This window comes from Thunnus thynnus, chromosome 23 (assembly GCF_963924715.1).
Source record: "Thunnus thynnus chromosome 23, fThuThy2.1, whole genome shotgun sequence".
Classification (NCBI taxonomy): Eukaryota; Metazoa; Chordata; class Actinopteri; order Scombriformes; family Scombridae; genus Thunnus; species Thunnus thynnus.
In genome coordinates this window covers 22,897,162-22,922,161 of record NC_089539.1, presented here as the reverse complement: position 1 = coordinate 22,922,161, position 25,000 = coordinate 22,897,162, and the positions used below count along the sequence as shown (strand labels likewise).

The following is a 25,000-nucleotide window of genomic DNA, read 5'->3' as shown; positions in this document are numbered from 1 at the left end:
TATTTACTCTCTTTTATCTCTGTTTTTACTCTCCACCAACTCCGGTGAGAAATATCTGCCTCTTTATCTCGTCTCTAACGTCGTCCGTCAGTAGTTTGGTGCTGAGCAGGTTAGTGTTCAGCGGCGTCATCGCTGCCTAAACATTGACCTGAAATCAGTGGAGGATTAAGGTGGTCATGGACCCCCCGGGGCTGCCCTTTGTGTGAGCTCACTCGTCATGCTTTACCAGAAAAAAAAAGTAATTTAATGCCACGTGTAATAGCACGCTGGGAATATTACACTGAGACAACCTCTCTATAGAAGAAAGATGTTCACATCTACAAGCTGCACAACATCCTGACAGACACAAATCAAACCGCCGTGAAATACTCCAATAAAACAAAGCCATAAAAACACAATAAACACTGCAGCACATTCATAAATACAGATTCCTGCCTTTAGAAGTTTCCCTCCTTGTTTTTCTGACTGAGAAGTCCTTAATGAGGCAGAATATCACTTTGAATGGACATCAGTGGCAGGTGATTCAGTTTGTTTTGGCTTGGTTGTTGATCTCTAGTCTATTTTTAACTAGTCCCAGTTCTCAACGCTCCCCGCTGGCTGGCTTTGGTCACAGTAAAGTCATAAATAGTCGGAGTATTAAATCAACATTTGGAGACAGACTGGAGTTTCCTTCCTCTTATAAACTGCAGCGGTGACCTTGCTGAGCTTGTTTTCTTTAATAAATTCTCTAAATTGTTCAATTTCATCCACAAAATCTTCCTCCAGATCAGCTGCATATTTCCTCCGGAGGGTAGCTGCTCTCATATATATACAGAGACGGATACTGAGTGAAACCTCCGATCCAGACGAGGTGGCGATAAAAACTGTTGTTTTAAACTTGTCTCGGCCTGATCGCTCAGTCAGGTGGATTCATCTGCTTGATTTTTCCTTTTTCCGTCCACTATGTAGCCTCTTGTGTCCTCTCCGCAGCAACATATCGGGTGGTTGAAGTGTCTCAGAGTCTTTATCTTGATGAGATGGTTGTGAGTCACAGCTAGCTACCGCGCTAGTGTTAGCCCTCAGCTTTAATAACTTTATTTGTATAGGACCTGTCATACAAGAAATGCAGCTCAAAGTGCTTTACAACAACAATTACATGACGAGGACATAAAATAAAATAAAAGCATGTAGAAAAGAAAAAACATTGATGTAACATAAGATGGAAAATAAAATTAAAAGTAAAACCTACTTGATAAAGTGCAACTAAAATACATAGAATTCATAATAATGAAGGAATAAAATCTGATAAGAAGAAGTTAAAGCACAGAATGTATGAAATAAATGAAAATATAACATTTTAGTGCAGCAGAGAGCAAGAGCAAAGCTATTTAAATGCTCGAGTAAAGAGATTTTTAGGTTTTAAGTTTTCTTTTGAAAGTATTTAGCGAGCTGGTTTCTCTGATATCTATCAGCAGCGTGTTGGTTATAGTTTAGGGCTGCGTCACCGATCTTCTCTCGGCTGTATATATCTGATAGCAGATGATCGCTGCGTTCTTGAGGACAAGTAGCTAACGAGGGATATAGTGATATACTTTGATCCTTTGTATATAAGGAGGAAGACCTTAAAGTCAGTTCTACATGTTACAGGAAGTCAGAGCAGATAAAACTGGACTAATGTGTCTCTTTAGTGGCTTTTTTCAGGAGATCAGTTAAAAGTGCATCACAGCATCTTTATGATTTATAAACTTTCGTGCTTTTTATACGTTTCTGTTGATGTGTGAACTGAAGTTTAGATCCAGGGAGTTAATTTCCCCAGATTATTATTAAACAGCAATTCTTCTTTTTGTTTTGAAGGATTTTCAGTTTTATCTTCATTTAATTTTCAGGAGTTATTATGTGTTTGTCGACTAGATGAAGACTCAGCAGCCTTGAAATATCCAGTCAATTAGGGATTTTCTCCAGTAGATCTTTCAGCCGTTGTGCTTTTCATTTCATATTTTCATTCAGACATGTTGCCGCGGTAGCAGTGATGTACACACTTTACCAACATCCACCCAATCAGCTGCTGAATATTTGAAATGTTTCTTATGGACCAATAGGGGTCAAGTTTTTTTTTTCTCTTTAGTTTCAGCTGGTCAAACACTCCTTAGAGCTGAGAGGAATAACATCCTTCACTTTAAATGTAACCATTTGATCTGATGCTAATATAAAAATGAGATAAATTGATTAGCGCAGCTGTAAAGAAAGTATAAGAGCTCAATTTGGATTTTCAGCTGCTGACTCCCAAATCTTGAATGTGAGTTTCCAACGCTTTCAACTTCATTACCATAAAACTTTGACTTAAAAAAAAAATAAATAGAGGTGACTAAATGCTGACAGTGATTAATTCTTGACTGCAGAAAGTTTTTCAAGTCTGCAAGTAGATTTTCATGCCGTATTGGAACAGAAAACAGAGCAAATTGAATGAAAGGTGCTGTGAAAATTCGCCCGAGGCCGTGCCTGTACGTAAATCCAGCCCTCTCTCTGTGTGTGTGTGTGTGTGTGTGTGTGTGTGTGTGTGTGTTAACAGCGGTGTATTTCATCAGGAGCTAACTGCTGCTATCTCTCGTTGAGAAAAATAGCGAGAGGATGGATCTCACACACACACACACATACACACATTCAAAACTGTACAGTGAGACAGATCGGTGTGTGTGTGTGTGTGTGTGTGTGTGTGTGTGTGTGTGTGTGTGTGTGTGTGTGTGTGCATGTCAGGTATTGATTTTCCAGCCAGAGTAAACTGTTCTGCAATCAGAGTGGTAGTACTGCATGTTCAGATAGCAGCTATCGCACACACACACATACACACACACACACACACACACACACACACACACACACACACTCACACACGTACACAAAAAAATCAAAAACAGAAACACACTGATTGGTCACATAGGAAATGGTTTCAGCGCAGAGGGATTGTGGAGAAAGAGAGAGAAAATTGATTTTGGAGTTTAATGAAAAGACGGCCGCTACAAATAACCACCTAACACACACACACACACACACACACACACACACACACACACACACAGAGTAAAGTGACACAAAAATACAGAAACATGGAAACAGAAAGTAAAGAAAGATGAAGGTAAACTGAACACCGTGTTGGATGAATGAACATCAGTTCAGTTGTGAAACTCTCTCTCTCCGTTCTGGTTCTCTGTCTTGCTCATCCTCACATCTTAAAATACACTCGATGTGATGTGTTTATACGTCTAAATCATCAGGATTGTACAGCCAAACCCTTTCTGCAAATCCCTGAATTCCCACAATAACTGACAAGCTGGGAGTTTGAGAGTTGAAAGTGATTCTTGGTTTGACAGAAACCCCTTCCAGCGGGGCTCCTAACAGCAGCGCAAAAAATACAAAATGTCAGTTTCCATAAAGCCAACTTGACCTTTTCTGCCTAATTTACACAAACTGATATACAGCCTGTGCTTGTGTGTTTTACAGCTTAATACTTTGGCTTTCTGAAGACAACAGAGGAATAAAAACATCTTAATAGGCTGACAGTTTTATGCTATATTTTTTGTTAACAGTTTCTGCTGGTGGTGAGCTAAAATATTATCCACAGGCTAAGATTTTAGCATGCTAACAAACATTAGCAAAGTCAAATTTGTTAGCTTGTTCAAATATTATCCACATAGTGAGACAGTGATCCATCCAATATATCCAATATATTAGCAGGCTAGAACTCATTAGCGTTTTAGAATTTACATTAATATCACCATGATAAGTATGCTAATGTAAATAAAACTTACAGTAATTAATGTTGTAACATGCTAACCTTGTTTTAAAATACCTAAAATGAGATCCATGGGCTAATGTTTTATCATGTCATAAGCATATTGATTTTTGTTAGTATGCTAAAACATCTTACATCTTTACAAGTTTGATCTCAATGTTAGCATTTTAGAATTTACATTAATATCACCATGATAAGTATGCTAATTTAAATAAAACTAACAGTAATTAATATTTTAGCATTCTAACTTTGTTACAGATTTTAAAAGACGCTAAAACAAGATCCACAGGATAATATTTTATCTAATATTTTATTGTATATAAGTCATACATAAGCATATTGATGTTTGTTAGTAAACATTTGTAAACTAATGTTTCAGCATATTATGAAACATTAGTATTCTAACATTTTACAGTAATATAAGCAGTAGTATAGTAAGTAAACCTGTTAAAATATGATCCACAGGCTATTTTAGCATGCTAACAAACATTAGCATAGTAAAATTTGTTAGCATGTTTAAACATTATTCACATTGTGAGACTGTGATCAACTTCTAATATTTTCTCTGACCGTTTCTGCTGTGGTCGGTAAGATTTTAGCATGCTAACAAACATTAGCATAGTAACATTTGTTCACATGTTTAATTATTATACAGCAGACTAGAACTTGTTAGCATTTTGGAATTTACACTAATATCACCATGATTAAGATCATATTTCTATCATGCTAATGTAAACAATAATGTTTTAGCATGCTAACTTTGTTGTCCAAAATTCATGCTAAAACAAGATCCACAGACTACAGTTTATCATGTAAGTGAGCATATTGATGTTTTTGTGCTGAAACATCTCATGATGTACAAGCTAATCAGAGCCGCCAACTCTTACACACTGACCGTGAGACTCTTGCAGTTGACACTTTTCATACACTTTCACGCCACACGTCCATTTTCTCACGTGGTGAAAAACAAATTCATAACTGATAACGTTACGGCGCAAACAGAGGACAGTGACAGCGCACGGACAGACAAGACAGAGCAGCACAGTGCAACAGCAGCGGAGGAACTGTTGCGCCTGTTTCCACTTTTATTCAAATACAAATAATTTTGCTGCCTCAACAAATACAGATACAAATACAAATAGTATTAGTAGTAATTCAATAGTAATTGTCTCTTCACTATCCCCCCCTAACATTAGCATGCTAACGTTTTATACTAATATGAACAGTAGCATAATATTAGCATGCTAGCATTTGTGAAAGAGAATTCATAACATTTTAACGTTGCTGCACAGTTTAACTTTTTCAAGACCACAACAGCCACCTTTGACCTCAACAATTACTGTCACCGTGGTTACTGAGCCCTTCTGTCTCTCTCCGTGTCTCCCAGGTTACTGAACCTGTCTCTGACCTCTGACCTGGTCCCGGAGCAGGACGTGATCGACGTCATCATCCACGTCGGCAGGAACCCTCAGGGTCGTAACCTGGCCTGGAAATACTTCAGAGAAAAGTGGGACGTCCTCAACGCGCGGTGAGAGAGACGGAGAAGTGAAGTTTGGTGAAGTTTTAGACGAACGAAATGCTTTTAACCAACAGAAACACTAACTGACTTTCTCACTGTCTCTCTGTTCAGTTACGGTGAAGCGTTGTTCATGAATTCAAAATTAATCGGTGGAGTCACAGAGTTCCTGAACACTGAGAGAGAACTCAATGAGGTAAATACACACACACACACACACACACACACACAAACACACACACACACACACACACACACACACACACACACACACACACACACAAACACACACACACACACACGCACACACTGCAAAACCTGTTCTACTTGAAATAATACAAAATATTCTTTGAACTAATGAAATTTGATCATTTCAAGGATGAAAATCTGCCAGTGGGTTAAAAAAATATGACTTTTCTTGAAACTAGCAAATCTAGCCACTATCAACCTGATCTAAACTTAAAACTAGTTGTTAAAAACATTTATATTAAAGCCTGTTTGGCTTCAGATAAGAGATTAACTGTCAGAAATCCAAGTTAAAGATGCTTGAAACTAGATTATTTGTCTTTAAAGTCACCTCAGTTTATGAGTTTATGAGTTGTGGCATGCGTCTACTTTTTAATTTGACTCAATTTAGGAATTAATATCTTCAAATTAAGCAAAGCAATCTTGTTTTCTCTCAATAGAGATGTGGGATACTGAATGATAAAAGAGCAATCCACTTTTCAGACTTGTTTCTTGTGAGCTCGAGCTGAAAAATAGACCGAATACCTTACAAAAGACCAGTTACTTTGAAACAAGTCTAATAACCTAAAGTGCATATGGTGCTTGACAGGAGTATTTGTCTTTGATAATAAAAAAATAAGGTTTGATCATCCCAAAACAAGACATTATAACTTTCCTTTTTTTGCAGTGGATAGACATTATTGAACTTCCGTACTTCCTGTACTCTTCCCTCTTAGTTGTTTACGTCCCTAAAAATTTAAGCATGTGTCTGTGTTCAACGTCAACTAACACATCTGGAGATATTTGGATCTTTTGACCTGGAGAACAATCCCTCCTAGACAAATAAATAAAAACTAAATCATAAGTAAAATGTGCGTGAATATCAGTTCAGGTTCATCCCACACAGTCAGTGAAAAAAACTGCATAGCTAAAAAACGATCAGCCATGATTAGAGACCATCTTATTGGATACAAACCTCAAAGGATAGTTTCACAATTTTTCAAGTGTGTCTTAAGACAAACACTGAAAGAGGTTTTTGCTCACTGTAATCACTCCTCCTGTTTATACCGGCCATTAAATTGCATTATAATGTGTTTTCAGTGTAAATGATGTGGGACAAAAGTCAGTCCTCCTACTGTGAAAAGAGTATTTAAAGGTTTATCTGAAGCTAATGTGAAGCTTCAGTCGTCCAAATGAGTCAAATCAAACAGATTTCCTCCAGAGCTGCAGTCTTTTTAGTATTAAATTTCCTCTTTGCATTTCCCTGTTGAGCTGCAGTAGATAATAAGCAACAAAAAGAGGGAAATTTATACAAAAAAGACTTTAACTCCAAGTGGAAGATATCCACTTGATTTGACTAATTAAGACCACTGAAGACCGCTCAGCCACTCTCACTTATATTAAAAGCACACTATGAAGGAACCTTTTAATGGTCAGTATGAACAGGAGGAATGAAAACAGCAAGAAAGACATGTTTCAATGTTCGTTTGGGCTCCTGACTGTTGGTTTAAATACAGACTTGAAATATTGTGAACCGTCCTTTAACTAGTTCTATTCAGTCGTTCCTAATCGCGGTTTCTCAGATCGTCTACGTTTTTCTTTTGAAATATGAAAGTCGTCATTTACAACATGATCACTACAAAATCCTTGTGAACTTTTCTGTCCACCAGTATGATGACTGTTGGAGGCTGAGACGTCAACTGCAGGTCCTCAAGACCTTCAAAAATACCTCAAGTTACCAGAAGATTAAGATTCAAAACCGGCTCTTAATGATTCGATTTTCGATCTAAACGTTTTTTTCATATCTGGCAGCTCCTTGATAGTTAGACTATCGAGTCTTGATTTGTAAAGATCAACAGATCGTTGGTTTTATGGCCTGACTGCTGTCATTTACATTTCAAATTCTTCTATAAAAGGATCAGCTGCCTGGTATCAAGTGTGATATAACCGCCATATTTTTTGGGGATTGTACCACACTAAGGCCATACGGTCAAATTTAAATAATTTGTTTAAAATGTAATAATAAGAAAGTTATTTCACCAATCAACAGGGAACAAACTGTTAAACACAAAAACAAGAAGAAGAGCCATTAGATGACAGAAGGGTTCTTAAAAAACAACAGTTTAAATTAAGTTTAAGTTTTGCACTTTGTAGACGGTCACTGTGCACTCGTCTTACAGCCGCCGTACACAGAGACCGATGTTATCCGTCCGGCTCGGAGGACGGTTTGTTTTGGTGACAATTAGGTTGTAGCTTGTTGTCTACCTTACTACAGCAGAAAAGACGCCTTGTTTACGTTTTAACAATGTTTCGCTTATGAGTTATTGATCCAGGAAGTTAGAATCTGTCAATATATTTCCAACTTTACCAAAGTATGAAGCATAGCTTACAAAATGTAGTTTTTCTGTAAATGACAGCTCACGGTAAGGCAAAATGACTCAAGGGAAGCGTTTCTGTTGTTTTTCTTCATTATCTTCGACTCCGGTGTATCGAGTAAAGTAACGCAGCTGCAGCTACCAGTAAGCTACGCTGTGTCGTCTTTGAAACGGTTTTCTTGTCCTAAGATGTGCGCCGGACGCGTGCAAGTTGGCGAGGATGGAGAGAAAAAAAATACAGAGAGAATCGTCAATCCTGCTTTTGATTTCAAAGGTCGAAATCGAACATTTATTTCAATCGATCTTTGATTTAGAGTTGAAATTGTGACACCCCTACTATCAACAATGTAATAAAGCAACAGCAGTAATAATGTTCTTTGTTTCACTGCCACCACACATATTCATTTCTATTTTATTCTTAAAACTTTGCTTTTCATGAAACTCAAAAAAAGGCTTTACTGAAAAGCAGAAGAAAAAAAAAACAGAACAAGAAGTGACAGAAAAATGTTTGTTTTGAATCCAACTTCCTAATGTTCACAACCTTGTATTTTCCACAAACATGAAAGGTTGTGGGCGTTTCTGAATAAATATCTTGTGATGAATACTTTCTGTGGCACAAAAAAAAAAAAAAAAAAAATTTTGTTGGAGACAAGTAGCAATCCCGTTGGTATGGCAACAGCCTCGACGTGGCCTCGAGTATCGATGAAACGTCTGAATCACCACAAATTAAATTGGGACTCTTGAATATATATATAAAAAAAAAACTGCATCATGTTACTGATAGTAGACATTAGTGTTCTGAAAGATGTGTTTTTCGGGATGAGGCAGAGAGGAGAGGCGTTACGGAGGGAGGATAGAGGAGAAGAGGGGCAGGAGGAGAAAGAGAGGATGGATCAGGAGTAAAAGAGAGCAGAGTTAACAATATGAACAGTATTAAAGTGAGTTGAAGGGATGGATTTTCTCCTCCGCTCCAGTGAATCTGTCAAACTCTGGACAATACTACTGTAAGTTTCCTCTTCCATCCATAACTTAAAAAAAGAAAGTTTCTCTTTTGACCATGAAGTTTGTCTTTTAATACCTCGTCTCTCATGCTGGAAACTCTCCATTTAATTACCATCCTTTAAACACACAGTCTCACTTTGATACCTCGGCTTTCATGCGACAAAGTTTTACCTCTAATTATAAACCTTTTAAAACAAAGTGTTTCTCTTTAATTAGCAACCGACCACAAGACGTTTAGTTTTAATCACGCATTTCAAGCTCAAGTGTTTCTCTTTAGCTGTCATTAAAAAAAGGAAAGTCCTCTTTTATTAAAACATCAAGTAACCTTTAATATTTGACCCGCCGGCTGCCTCATGATTTGTTCATTTCCAACATTTTGCTCCAACAATTTGAGTACAACATGTTATACGATTAAAAGTATGCGGCACCAATTTATAATTAGCAGGTGCATTAAATATTTACCATCAAAGTCATGTCGTCAGTTTTATATACAGTGTATAAAGCCCAAAATCACAAATGACATACTGTATTTGCCTCTAACTTTACAAACTTGGTGCAAAAATGGTGCAAAGCAGGAGGTTATACAAGCTTACAAAACAGGGACTGAAAATTTTTGAGAATTTGTTTCCTCCTTGGATGCGACGCTCACTAACAAAGTGAGAGCCAAACTCCATCCAACACCGACTGTGAGCCAGACCTTATCAGCCGACATCTGTGTTGGACCTCACTAATCCTCTCGTGGCTGAATGGGAGCAAAAATCCCTGCAGCAAAGCCCTGTGAACAGGAATTGGGAGCAAATTCCTATCCAAATATTTTTTGGTCATGGAGTGGATGCATCTCAACGACTACTGGCCAAGATTTTCATGAGTTGTACTCATCAGATTCTCGTTCACCAACATATGAACATTTTAATGATTCAATCTGTGCTTTAACGCCACCTTCAGGACTAAATTAACATTTTCAGCTCCACTGCTGGTAAGACAGTTAATCATCAGTATGTTTGGTCTGTCCAACACTTTCATATCAGGGTGTAATGAACACAGCAGGTAGCAGCTGCTACACCTATATTTGTCTTTTCTGTTACACAGGTGTTTGATCATTTTAATAATCTAATTTATTTTCTATTATCCTGTCTTCTTTCCTCCCTTCCTTATATCTTGTACTCCTGCTCACCTCCCTCCTCCCTTCATTATTCCCCTGTCTGTCTGCCCTTCTTCCTGTGCTTTCTGTGCTCAGTTAAAGGAGTTCATCCAGTCCAGTGGCGTGGGGGCGGGGCCTGCGTTGCCGCGGGCGCTAGAGATCGTTGAGGGCAACGTGCGCTGGCACCGCCTCCACCGGCGGCAGTTTTACCAGTGGCTGCGCAAACCTCCGAGCCCCTCCCATGGCTAACGCTACGCACCTTACCGAGAGTAAAGTGACTGCAAACTGACTGCTAAGCTAACAAGCTTACAAACGCAGTCAGCTAGAATGAAGAGAAAGACTGACTTGACTGGTTATTTTCTCTACTGGTTCTGTTTTTAAAGAAATTTGTTTTTAATTTTTTTTTATTTCAGATGGATTATTTGTTTCTTCAACACGTGGCTGATCTGGTTAAACTGGTTTCTGTGCTGTAAAAAAGTAAAGACAAGCTAGCAGTGACTGAGATGAATTAGTCATTGCTAGCTAGCAGCTAGCCTCCAAACTCTCCAATAACTATATCGCCCTGAAGACTGATGACAGCCACAGAGAGACGAATCAGATGTCAGATTAACAACAAGAACAAGAATTTATGATTTAAAATCGAACCAGATGATTTGACCAAAAACTTTTCAATGAAACATTTGTGAAATAACACAAAACTCTGCCTTTCCTCAAAATGTTATCTGCCAATATATTCTTGAAATTGGCAAAATCCAATATTACAGCAGTAGCTAATGGTTGCTTCTTGACTTCAAAAACAACATTATGTTTTCAAGAATTATGTAGGCTATACTATTAACTGTACACTTCAAATAAACAACTTGACACATGATCAGTACGTACTTAAATCCTTTTGAACTTGAAAGTTGAAAGGACAATATGTTTTGTGATGTGACCTTAAGTCCGATATTTGTCAGGTGACACACGTTAAACACTGTTTCATCACCCAAATGCCAAAGTTTTGAATTTTGACAGCTTCTAAAGTCCAATCTCAACATCATGACAAGTCTGAAAAAGACCTTTGACTGTCTTGTTTGAATATATTTTAAATGGACCTGACAGAAGCTGGACCTGAGCCCACACAGACCAGGAAATATTCAGTGGATAATTTGTTGGGTTTTGATCGGTTGACTAAAGATGAAGTATGCATTAATCAGAGCCTGGACCTTTCTGTTTTTGCTACATTAAACCAGTTGACAGTAAAAAAAAAAAGGCAGATTTCCCAGGAGTCAGCTGCATGTCGATCGTTGAACAGAGCTGCAATTAACACTACACGGACTCTATGTCCTCTGATCACAGCAGTAAGAGGACTCATTCACACTCATTAACACTCCACAACTGCTTCAGCTTGAATTTAAAGAGCAACTATGTTGTTTCTTCTGGATCAAAATATCAGCAAGTTTGAAAAGCTTTGCCAGAGCCTCGCTTCAAAAAATCTACTTTGAATATAAAAGCTTCGAAATTTTTTGCTCTAAGCCACAGAAAACGCCACATGTGAAGGAATAATTTCCCGCTGAGGAGCAACGATGCTGTGGTTTGTGTTTTGTGTTTGAACAAGTGGAGCTGGAAAAAAAAAAAAACGTTTGATGGAGATTCTAAAAGGCTTAAAGTAAAAAAACAAAAACAAACAAGGGTTTTCACATAGAAGGCGTTATGGGATGTAGGAAAGTTGTAATCAAGACATGATGGATAGAAATTGTTGACAGCCTTTACAAATAAACCCCATCCATGAATTTAACATGTGAAATGTCCATTTTCGGATCTCCCATCTCTTCTGGTCCATCTATAAATCAAAATTTATCTATCTGATATGACCAAATAATTGTGGAATACAAAGTAATAATTGACTTTTCAAAGCAAATATACAAAGTGCATCACAGTTAAAATAATTACAACAGAACAAAAAGATGGAAGTAAGAAGTAAGTAGAGCTGCAATGATCAGTTGACAAAATTTATCACCAACTATTTTGATAATCATTTGATCGCTTTTTGTCATTTTTCAAGAAAAAAAAGTCAAAATTCCAGCTTCTCAGATGAATATAAAATAATTTTCTGGTTTCTTTAGTTCTCTGTGACAGTAAACTGAAAATCTTCAGATTGTTGACTGTTAGTTGGGACAAAAGAAGACATTTATAGACGTCACCTTGGGCTTTGGGAAACAGTGATTGATATTTTTCACCATTTACGGACATTTTATAGACCAAACAATTAATGGATTGAGAATATAATCAGATTAATCGATCATCTAAATTGTTAGTTATCATTAATAATTGTTAGTTTTAGCCCTAAAACTAAGTGGTTCAAAATCAATTTAAAAAAGACAAGACAGATGTCGGTGATTTCACAACACAAAGACATGAAAAAAGAACAAGTTAAGGAGAACAAGAGTTGTTTCTTGCCAATTAGTTTCTCCTAACATGTTTTTTCTTAGTTATTTGTTGTTGATTTTACTAAAATTATGGAGCATTGGTTTCATGATCCAAGGCACCGAACTGTTTCCTCCTCAAACTCTTAAGATGTGTCAGAAATTCATCCCTTTCACACACTCATTAAAGTCTCTCTAAAGTTAGCAGAAAATTAAGGTTTTGTGGGCTAATTAATCATCTTTTTTGAGTTGCCACTAACAAGGTTTAATGCCTTATAACTACCTTACACATCTGTTATCAGCAGATGAAAAGTATTTTTTGTGAGAGTGTACGCAGCTTCCATTGTGGTCATTTTTGACACTAAAAAGTTCAAAATTTAGAAACTCCAGTGCAGAAAGTAAACACAGCAGTGAACAAAATTGGGAGCCAATTTCTGACAAAACAGTCTGTTTAAACTCCACCCACCTGAGCACTGTCAGCCAATGAGCTGCCTACTTATTTAGTAACCTAATAAAACCATAAAACATGACTGACGTTTCACATCCTGAGAGCGACTGCTTCAACTGAAGAATAAATTAATTTAGAGAGTATTTTCTTCCTGGAAATCCCAGAGGAGTCATGAGACTATAAAACTGACCGTAGTTACCATGACAACCTTCCTGACTGACTTGCAACTTTGGAGATTAAACCATTGACAAATAAAAAAAACTAAACAGACTCAACTCTTTGGCTTCACAAAGCACAAAACCAAGAAGTTGTTGAATGACGCCCATCAGCTGCAGCTGCTGGACAGAAACTAAACTCACAACAACAACAACAACAACAACAAACACTAGGATTGATTTTTGTATCAATGGTTAGCTTTCAATAAACCCTTTTTTCCATCCCCAGATGGATGAATAAAGCAGCAGATAGTAAAATAAGGTCAATAAAAACAAGATAACTGACTGTCTGGCTATTCGGCTTGTAGAAATATGTCAAGTGTTATTGTTTGCAGATGATGTGGCTTTTTACATGACTGTTCGTATGGGGGTCGGGACAAATTCAGCCTCATCATTGGTGGACTTTTACAGCTTGTGTCACAGACTGGATGACGTGAAGGACTTATCAAGCAACGCAACGGATTCTGTGGCGTGATGGGATTGTACAGTGTGACGGATTACTTAAATTCATAGCCTGATGGAACTTACGAGGCTATGAATTTTACAGTGTGATGAATTTTTGGACTCTGCGGTGTTACAGATGATACAGCGTGACGGAAATTACATCCTGCCTCTGTAGCGCAATGGATTCTAAAGCACGTTGGACATTACAGTGAAAAAATGTGACTGTAAACTTCACAGTTTGACAAGTTTGGTTGCATGATGGAGTTTAAAGTGCAACAGATTCGACGGACCCGCAGATTTTCTAGCAGCATGGATTGTACAGTATAATGGGATCTACAGTGTGATTGGCTTCTTATAGCGTGACGGATTCTTCGGTGTGATGGATTTTCCAGGATGTGGCTGTCTGCTTTTTCCCCCTTCAGAGTTTTAAAAGGTAATGTAGGCTGATCTATGAAGTCTTTGTGCTGGAAAAATACTTCAAACTCCAAAACCCAGATAAATCTTTGGACTTCATGACTTTTATGAATTTTGGAAAAAGGACTTTAAATGGATGAACTTTTTGAAAAGTCTGACGCGTCGAACCTTCGTCCTGGTGAACAGAGCCTTTCTGAAGTTATTCCTCCTCTGTTAGATCCGGCTTTGATGTTAATAATTGAGCCATATATGAATTAATGGGCCTGCCTGCTTCTATAAACTGTGCGTCCAGTGATGCGAGTGTGTTTGTGTGTGTGTGTGTGTGTGTGTGTATGTAATGATGATGAAGATAACAGCAGTGGAGGTGATGATGATGATGACTGCTGTGACAGTCATGATGATTAAAATGATGATAATAATTATAATTATTATGATCGGGGCTGAGGATGCCGGTGAATCTAATGATGGCAATTGGGTCGGTAATGATAATTGCTGATGTTTAAAAGCTAATTAGCATTATTATAATTATTATGCTAATTATCCTGTGCATTTTTTGAACCTTTATTGTCCTGTCAGGGAAATTTGGTTTACAGACAAAAAGCACACAACAAATCCGCCCGATGTACAATAAACACTGTAAATTATAAACACGTGATATTTAAAAACTAAAATGTGGGATTTGAAGATGTTGAAGAAGAAAGTTGTGTTCATGATCATAATGATGATGTTGATGACAATGACTTGGGACCAAAATGGGAAGGAAACAGGAAGTCACATTGAAGATCTTAAGCCTACTTCCTGTTTGCACTGCTGTGGTGTCCTATGTTTTCTGATTGAACGATATTAAAATGGTTAACCTTATGTGTATTCGGTCTGTTTCTATCCAGCCTCCGTACAGATTTTTTTACTTTTTTAAATGCCTATTTCAATATTCATTCATTATCAGTCATTAATAAGTGGGTGAATAATCTTTAATGAAGCTTTCAGAGAGCAGAGGGAGAGATTCTTTAGGTTTTACACAAATAAAAGACATTAAAAATCACACTATATTACAGTCCTTTGTTAACTAAAACAGGAAAACTTAACAGGATAATGTGATTTTTCAATTTCTAAACAAATACTAGCCACATTTAACCCAGAACACCCTCTAATGTGAGTTGAAATATTTACATTTTTGTATATTCTGGGATACTTGAGAAAAAGCCATGAAATATAAATGCTAAGAGGAATGTGTTGTGGATGTTTTCACTGCTCTCAAATATAAAACTGGGTCAAATTTGACATGAACAGATAATTATATCCTCAGTGTTACTCAACATAGAAACACGAGAGACTCCAGGTTAAACTAAAGATACTAAAGGTTCATTTATGGTCAAGTTTTTTTCCAACTGTGTTCTTGAGAAAAGCTTTAGCAAACTCAGAAGGCTTCATAGTAGCATCTGGGAACAAACCGCGGCTCCATCGTTTTCATATTCATCCAAAATTAGCCCAGAATCTGAAAGTAAAATGATTTAAACTGCTAAATATTTTATCAGGTTTTGACAAACTGTAATCCTCAGCTTTGACGTCACCAGTGCTCACTGAAAAGCTGCTGTGGGAGTCACAGTTAACTTCTCTCCTTATGTTTTTTTATTTTCACAGGCTTATATTTTAGACTTTTTATTAATACACAGATGTTTATGTTTTGTACTGATGATTCAACTAAGAGAGTGCACTGCTCCAGCTGTCAATCATTATACATCCACACATTTATTGCACCAATCTTTTATTTAATGAATTCCCCAGTAATTCTCTCCAACAGTGTGTACAGTCATATAAAGTGGATGACCCTGGAACCATGGACATACTGCTGCTTCCACCTCTCTTAATGACAAAGTAACATAATGAAATACCAGTATTTATTTTATTCATTAATGTTTTTCCCCCCAATCTGTTTATCATTTTTAATTATTTATTCCAGTGAAGAGCATAATCGAAATTCTAAATCTAACAACTCAAGGACACATCCTACAAAATATAGAATATCATAAGATATTTACAGCAGTCGGATCATGTTTTGACACAACAAACTTGCACATAAAAAATGTAAACCTCCTTAAAAATGCTATATTTAAGAATTGGCCACCTGTCGAATTCATACTCCACACCCCAAACCAATTAGGAGCAGCAATAGTGCATTTTCAGTGTTAGCTAGCAAACAAAGTAAGTAGGACTTTGACTAAGTATGATAGCAATAGTAATTCAGTGCTAACGTTGAGCTAATGTTTGTTTGAATAAATCTAACCTAGAAGAAGAACTACTTCTTCTTCTCTGGCTATGCGACCGCTGTCAGATCAGAATTCATGTGTTTGTTTTTTTTAACGTCTCACTTCTCTGCACATATCGCCTGTCGTCATCATACACAACAAATAATCCTGAACGTGTATGCTAGCACAGCCGTGTCATCCATGTTTATGATTTAACATTATTGCTGTTATTCTTGTACACATGTGACTCACATTTCAGTTAAACCAACTCTCAGGTGTCCATATGAACAGTGAAAGAGGTTTTCCTCGCTGTAATCATTCCTCCTGTTCATACTGGATATTAAAAGATCCTTCAAATGTGCTTTCAATGGAAGTGATGGAGGCCAAAATCCACAGTGTGTCCACACAGTCATTTAAAAGTCTCTGTGAAGCTTATATGAGGCTTCATCAGTCTGAGTTAGTCATATCAAGTGGATATCTGACACATTTACAGTCTTTTTAGCATCAAATTCCCTCTTTGTTTCCTCGGACAGTGTTTCCCTGTTGAGCTGCAGGTGGAAGTATAGTAACAAAAAGAGGAACTCTGGCACTAAAAAGACTGTAACATTGAAAGATATCTACTTGATTTGACTCATTTGGACGCTGAAGCTTCATATTAGCTTCAGATAAACTTTTAAATACATTTTTTGCACAGAAGGAGGACTGTGGATTTTGTCCTCCATCACTTCCATTGTAAGTACATTATGAAGGGATCTTCTAATGGTCAGTGTGAACAGGAGGAATGATTACAGGTGCAACAGGACAGTGAAACCCACAGAGACCTGAGAGCAGGTTTAATCAGCCACAATAAGTGAAATCACCTGTGTAGGAGGACTTTGGGCTCAATGTAGTAAAGTTTGAAGCCGTTATTCTGATGAAAGCAGACAGTATAGTGAAAGTATTCATAGTTTAAACTTCTCATCAGTGCTGGTGATGGTAACCGTTCGCCATGGAAACATAGTGAACATCAGGTGGCCCACTTTCCCAGAATATATCCCAACAAATTGGAGCTGGCAGTACCTTTTTTGTTTGTTATTTAACCAAAGAAGAAGAAGAAGACTGTGACATTGCATCATGAGATGGATTTGAACCAGCAACCTCAGTGTGTGTGTGTGTGTGTGTGTGTGTGTGTGTGTGTGTGTGTGACATCTCTCTAAACTTCATCCTCAGTGATGAATGACTCTACTGTTTTTCCCACGGCATCATGGGAAATCACACACAGTGCATACACACTGAGAGTTTACATTGTGTCATTGTGTGTGTGTGTGTGTGTGTGTGTGTGTGTGTGTTTGTGTGTGTGTGTGTGTGCGTGTGTGTGTGCGTGAGATTAATGGGACTCGGAAAGAATGTGACAGAGAGAGAAATGAGGTAAACAGATGATATAGAGAGAGAGAGAGAAAGAGGGAGATAGAGGAGTAGTTTGGTGTTTTATGAATGGAAAAGAGACACAGTGTCAGTCTGATGGTTTTACTCCGAAAACCAAATAGAATCTGTCGTTTTCAAATAATTGCCAGCGGAGGTGAGGAAAGATAGGAAGAAGAGAGAGGAAGGCAAGACAGAAAGAATAGGAATGGGGGGGGGGAAGACGAGACAAAGCAAACGGGTAAAAAGAAGGAAAGAGGAGCGAAGAGTGGAGCGATAGAAGGAAGAAGGTCAGAGGAAAGATGAAGAGGAAAAGAAGCGAGGAAGGAGGAAGGGAGAGAAGAAAGGAGGAGTGACACAGCAGAAATATGAGGAGGATGAAAGAGAGGGAAGAATAAAGGAGAAAGAAAAGAAATGAGGTAGGGGAAAAGAGGAAGGAGGTATGGAGAGATGAAAGGAAAGATGAAGGTCAGAAAGAGGAGGAAGGAGGGAGGGAGAGAAGGAAGGAAAGAAGAAAACAAAAGGCAAAAAGAAAGATGAGGCAACAGAAAAGGGAAAGAAGGGTATAGGAGAAGAAAGAATAAAGGAGGGAATAATGAAAGGATGGAAGCAACAGAGCAAGAAGAGGTTGGAAAGAAGTGAAGAGGAGGGAAGAAGAGAAGACTGAGATAACAATGAAAAGAGTAAGGGGAGAAAAGGGAAAGCAATGGAAGGAAGACAGGATGAATAAAGGGAAGGAGGAAGTAAAGAAAAAGGATAAAAGGAAAAAGAAAAGGAAGAAGAGATAAATAACTCAAGAAATAGGAAAAGAGAAGAAAGAAAGAACAAAAGAAGGAGGAAAGGAAGACAGGCAACACAAGCAAAAAAGAGAAGAGAAAGAAAGAAAAAAGAAAGAAAGAGGGAAAGACATGGAAGGATATTAGAAGCAGAAAATGAAAAAGAGGAAGAGTAAGGCAAAGATTTGAAGGGAGGAAAGAATAATAGAGGTAAAGAAAGGAGTGAAAGAGGAAGGAAAAAGGACAGACAGAGGAGGTAAAGAAACAAAGATGGAGGGAGAGGAAGTTAAAAAAAAGAAACAGATGAAGGGACTTCCTTAAAAAAATGCTTTCATTCCAGTTTTTGACAATCTCATTGAAAAAAATATATATGAAAAGTTGTGGCTGGTCGGACTTTTACAAAAGCGAAACTCCGATGTCTGAGTGCAAGTGAACGCAGCAAGAGATGACGCTCCGTAGACTCCTAACTTCTACCCTCCTCCAACACGAGCTGTTTGTGAATGTGCTTTCAGAACGACTTCATCTGTGACAACAACAACAACAACAGACAAAGAAGAAGAAGAAGAAGAAGAAGAAGACAGCAGTCGACAGACTATATAATGAAGGAACGAGGTTATATTTACTGTTCATCTATGAAGAAATGAGAATAATCAGAAAGGCTAGTGGAGTCCATATACGGTGTTTCCAATGTTTAGATCAGATTCGAACATGTTAAATTACAAAATAAAATATAAAGACAGCGAAACAAAACAAAACAAAAACCAAAAACAAACAGCAAACTTTCAGTAAGCAACACAATAATAACCTTTCAATGTTCGAAAAGGGCGCAGGATGAAGTAAAGAACTTTTAAAGTTCTACCCCCTTTATTTATATACTTTATCCATCAAATCAAAGCCGAAAAACATTCAAAACAACACAAGAGAATAAATATAGTTTGCATAGAGACAATAACAACAAACACAAACAACACAAGTCAAAAAGACACACTGCACCAAATCGTATTATTGCAGTGCTAGCTAGCAAACATGGCTAAAGGCTCGCTAGCATCGATGAAAAGTTTGTCATTCATGCTCAAATATCTTATATACAGTCAATGAACATGATGTACCTGATAAAGGCTCAACAAACTGATGCAAATATTGTGAAGCGAAGGAAAAAGCAGATCTGTGTTCACTTCAGGGAGGCAGCGAGGAAGCTAATTAACACAGTCTAGGTGAGAAGTTATGAGGATGGGAGGGAGATGTGAGATAGACAGAAGATCAAAAATAGATTTTATCTCCGTTGCAGGGTTGCCAACTTCCACAAGTAGAAGTGCAGAACGGTCACAGATGGATGGTGTCGGGGTTGTTTTGTTTAGTAATAGTAACTTGTGTTTGATTGTGTGAGGGACGGATTAAACCTGACAAAAACTCGAATATTCACCGCTGCTTACGAGAGTCTCTGGATTTCCTGCAGCTACTAACATCTCTGAAAATGCTCATTCTGCAGACAAACATGTCACAAAGTTCAGATCAGTTGTGCAAGTGCAACATACAAAAACACCCAGTTTAAAAAGCACTAACATCACTCGCTCCAAGCCCCAAAACAAAAAGCCAGAATAGTCAGCAGTGCAGTGACACCTGAGAGTTTGCACTTGGAGAAAAGGAAGTTTTCCATTTATTCAGCATTACTGGATAAACACTGGATATCTTGGATCTAAACGTGTGGCTTCCCAGAGTATAAGTGACACAAATGGTGAATATTGGTTTTAGGATTTATCTCTAGGAGCCAATTTAAATCCTTAAAGGTGCAATAAATAACATTGAGCCTCGCTAGATGTCAGCAAATAACTATTTGCTATATAAAGATATAGAGGAGTAATTGCCTGAGCAGTGAATAAAGTCACACTCCCTCTGTGTGTGTTGTTATCTGAGCGTCTCTGTTCTTGGTTTTGATAGCCTCACCTCGCCTTTCCAAGATGGCGTCCCCGTCACAAACTTTCTCAAATTACAGCTAAACAGTACACTAAAATATGTTTCTGAAAGCTTTTGAGGTGAGAAATAGGCCATGCAGTAACAGAATCTTGATCCATATTTGATCAGCGCTGCCTAGTTTGACAGTTTGTTCCCCAACTTTATCGAGTAAAGTTTGTTTTGGTCTGAGATGTTGGTGCTAAAGTGCGACATCTAGTGGCTGAATGTCGTGTATTACAACTTTAAAGAAAGCTTGTATTGACATAAGTCCTGATCACTTTGAATCTTATTTCAGAAAGCTGCTGAGGGGAAACACTGAGGGGCTGCAGGAGGTTGAAACAGGCAGTAAGTGAAAAACAAACATTCACTCAAACTTTCCACAACAAGTTGTACACCGTTATTAATAATGAAGACTCCCTGGATCTTGTAGGAGACACTTAAATCACCAGTTTTCTTCTACCAGCGATGCATCAGGAGGACTGGTGATAGAAAGAGAGCAACAGGGAAGTGAAAAGGCAAAGATAAGCAGGGAGATGACGAGGTGGAAGAACACCACAGAGATGATGAGCGTCACAGAGATGATGAGGTAGAAGAGGGAGCGTTAAGAGAGCTCAGACAGTGAAATGAGAGTCCCTGAGTTATCACAAGTCGTCTCCTTTCCAGCTGGTCCTCATAGTGTTTTACATCTGAATAAGAAGCACAAATCACACAAATGGATATTTCCTAAAACGGTGCATTTAGGAGACATGGTTTAGCCTCAATCTAATAAATATATGATTCAGTTTAAACATATATCTAGTAAATACTGCTCCATAGTGTATTATTAGGAGTTAGTATCTTGTATAAACAGGTGTGATGAGCCAGCGCAGCCAAAACTGGAGAATTTCCCCGAGACCCTGCAGCGAGGAGCCAGAAGCTTTCAAACAGAGTGGTATAAAGCCCATTCATGGCTGGCACTCACAGTCCAAAAACACAGCTTATTGTTTCCCCTGTTGACATTTCTGTCTGCATGATTCCTCCCCCAAGAGTGTTTTTACCTCCATCGAAGGGTGTCGTGGTTGGAAAAAGGCCAGATTTAAAGACAGAGGTTTCTGTTCTCGTGCTCCATCTGAAAGCCATGTGAGTGTTTGCATGGACAGAGAACAAAAAAAGAGTGACAGATAGTGACAAAAGTGTTTTTCCAACCCTATGATTTAAAAAAAAAAGACTTCAACAGCAAGATAAAAATGAAACATACACCAGTTAAACCATCCAAAGCGAAATACTGGCATGTTTGGCTGGAATGGTTTAAGAAGAAATCATTTAAGAGGTTAAAAAGAAACTGAAGATGTTCAGAAAAAAGAGCAGATCTCATTTGTTCTAAGATAATATTACAACAGTGTGGTTCATGAGAGCTTTCTGGAGATTGCGGAGGCAGAACATCTGGATGCTGCTGGGTGAACTGGTAAGATCATACGCTGTTCTGAGACACACAGGTCGGAGTATAAGAACAACCTTGTAGGTCAAGGCCACAACATTCAGGCACCTAAGCAAAAATAAAAGAAGTAGCCAAGCATGTTTTCCATGTTCAGGGCAGTGAAAACTGTTTAAAGTTAGTCATAGTAGACTCTAATGCATCCTGTAGATATTTATATTCACTGCTTTACTCATGTGCCACAATAATGTTTTTGAGTTAAAATGTTTTCATTTAAGGGCTTTTCCAAGCAAATATTGATATATGTGATTGTTTGTGTATACAGTATGTATATATATATATATATATATATATATATATATATATATATATACTGTACTGTGCAAAAGTTTTAGGCACTTTAGATGTTTTCTTTCTTTCTTATCCATCATGAAATGCCATCAGAGAAGCGTCTGATCACTTCTGAATTTATGCTGCAGCATGACATCGATCCCAAACCCCCCCCCCACAGAGGCCTGATCTCAACATCATCGAGTCTGTCTGGGATTACATGAAGATAGAACCAACTGAGTCACCTAAATCCACAGAAGAACAGAAACTTGTTCTCCAAGAAAAGCTTGAGGAAGACACACGACCATATATATATATATATATATATATATATATATATATATATATATATATATATTTATATATTTATATATTTATATATATATACGTCACTGCCACCCTCTTGCCACCTCATGAATATTTCTCTAGATCCGCACCTGGAAGGGAAGAAAGAAAGAAATGAGGGATTGAAGGAAGGTCAGAGGAAAGTGCAGATGGAAGTAAAGAAGCCAGGAGGGAAACAAAGGGATAGATGTAAGAAGGAAAGGGGAAGGGGAAGAAAGAAAAAGAAATAAAGGGAAGGAAGGACAAAGGGTAGAAAAAAAAGAGCAGGAAGTGGGAAACGAGGACGGAGGGGGGAGAGAGACAGAAGAACAGCGGCAGCAGTGTGTAGGTTGTTATTATTCTAAATGTCTTCTGTCTGTTCAGAGGAATCCTATTTTAGATAACACACACACACACACACACACACACACGGTATAATGGAGACATGAAGACGGACAGAGAGAGAGAGAGGAAACTATAATTCATTTTCTGATAACAAGTATAATCCATGGTTACCGTGGCAACAGCTTCACTACAGTCAATGGAATTTTTTTTTTTTTTTTACAACAGAAACACTAAAATAATAAAACTGGCTACATATTACAACAGAGCATAAATACATGACTTTACACTGACTGTATTATTGGAGGATGTTGGAGTTTAACAGGAATATTTAGAGAGCAGCTGAGTCAACTCTGCAGTTTGTACAAAAGTGGTCACATTCAAGTTAAAAAGACACTTTTTTTTTTTTCAGTTTCTTAAAAGACAAATTATTAAGGAATTTCCAAATTCCATCAGAACAAAAATATAATCTTGTCGTGCACTATTGTTTAGCTTTGGCAGTTTCTTCTAAATATGGAGCGAAACAGATACACAGGATTACATTTTTAGTCAACGGAAGGTCAAAAAGAAGAAGGGTAAAGGGAAAGAAAGAAGTTTGAGCAGCATGTATGAGGAAAGGGAGAAGAAATGAACAAAGAGTAAACATGGTTTGGTGAAAACAAACTGTTAAACCTTTTAAACCTTCCTGTTATAAAGGGACAAAGAGAGATTACTGCCCTATATGATCATATACTGTGTTTTAATGCAGCCCAATTCAAGATATACTTCTTTTTATTTCCATATTTTTCTGTTTCTGTCATCAGATGTCAGAGGTAGTGTGAAATTTGATCATAAATACTACCTGTTCACCAGCAGTCATTACCAAAATACTGAGCTTTATTTTATGATCACTACATTACCTGACAAAACGAACAGAAATCAGAGTTAATGACGACAGCTGTGCAGTGAGATCGGCTGTATTGGCATTTCATATTGAAGTAAAACCCACAAGCATCTAAACAGGCTGTATTAAATATGCTGCTAAACAAGACAAATGTCAGCAAAACACCTCTGAACTACTGTGTGTTATAAATGTGGCCGCGGAAGAACAGACACTCTGCTTCTGAAACGCTGTGCAGTCAGATCCTGTGGAGATAGCTGTAGCTGTTTATATCTGAGTATCCGGTACATGATTTTTCTCCTAAAACATGTAATTTGATGTGGTTTTTTCTCCACATTGCAGCAGCAGTAGCAGATAAACCGACACTGATGCTGGATTTGAGGCTGTAACGTGCTTCTCTGGACTCAAGTAGCTGCCTGGATTATTGTTCAGAGACGTTCTGGCTGTTACTGTTATACTGGTTTTGAGTCTAACAGAACATAACAAGGACTTGGATCAACCAGTCGGCTTGATTGACGCTCAGGTCTGTACGATGTGTGTGTGTCAGCGCCTCAGTAAGACTTTTAATGTCTTAATGGCGGAAGCAAAACAATCTTTTGCATAATAAGTTTATATTAAAGTTGTCTTGGCAACAAACTATCTGAACAGCATCAGAGAAACACTGATTTTTTTAGTGTGAAACTGCCTTATTCACTGTTTTTTAATCATTTTAATCTGTTTGTTTTGGAGAGGAGACCAGTTCTTGGTAAAAACCTTCCTGAACGATGAACACTGAAGGAATCCTCACCGGGAGAAACTGGTTGTTTCTGAATGAAGACAACAACTCCCATGATCCCACGCTACTTCACAACGTCATCAAACTGTGCGGTTGATATAGCATGTTTCGCTAGCAAGGAACCACACCGTCAACAAGATTTATTAAGGAAAACAGGTGATGTGCATAGTTCTTCCGGTTGCTGACTGCGTTGTGGGGAAGCTTATGGGGAATCTGCTGTAGCACCCGGGCAACAGCGGACCCCCTCAGGACCCTGCGGAGGAGAGGAAGAAACAGGAAGAAGAGGGTTAGATGGTATTTATAGGAATGCCGGAAGTGGCGTAGTTGAGGTGTGCTCCTGCTGAATAAGCAAGTTGATTTTTTATTTAATTTATAACCAATGGATTATTGACCCCCTGCGACTTTTTCTATATTATTATTTTTCAGGTATCTATCAACAGGAGATTGGGTTGGGTTACTGTATGCTGGCAAGAATAGTGAAAGATGTGTGAGACTTCCACAGACTATTGAACTGCCTGGGAGCAATCGAGGGGAAGCGTGTTGCAACACGGGCCCATCATCAACAGGATCCAAGTATTACAATTACAAAGAGAGCTTCTCCATCC

At 37.9% G+C, this 25,000-nt stretch overlaps 1 protein-coding gene across 2 annotated transcripts in view; it reads left to right on the top strand.

Annotated features, from left to right (window-relative positions):
• Nucleotides 1-14,815, top strand: part of LOC137175656 (thyrotropin-releasing hormone-degrading ectoenzyme-like) — a 204,256-nt gene extending 189,441 nt beyond the window's left edge. For both annotated transcript variants that reach the window (XM_067581467.1, XM_067581468.1), the window contains 3 exons: nt 5,157-5,297; nt 5,400-5,481; nt 10,125-14,815. In XM_067581467.1, coding sequence (XP_067437568.1) covers nt 5,157-5,297; nt 5,400-5,481; nt 10,125-10,277 — 376 coding nt within the window. In that variant the 3' untranslated portion in view covers nt 10,278-14,815. The remainder of the gene's footprint in view (nt 1-5,156; nt 5,298-5,399; nt 5,482-10,124) is intronic.
• The last annotated feature ends 10,185 nt before the right edge of the window (nt 14,816-25,000 follow it).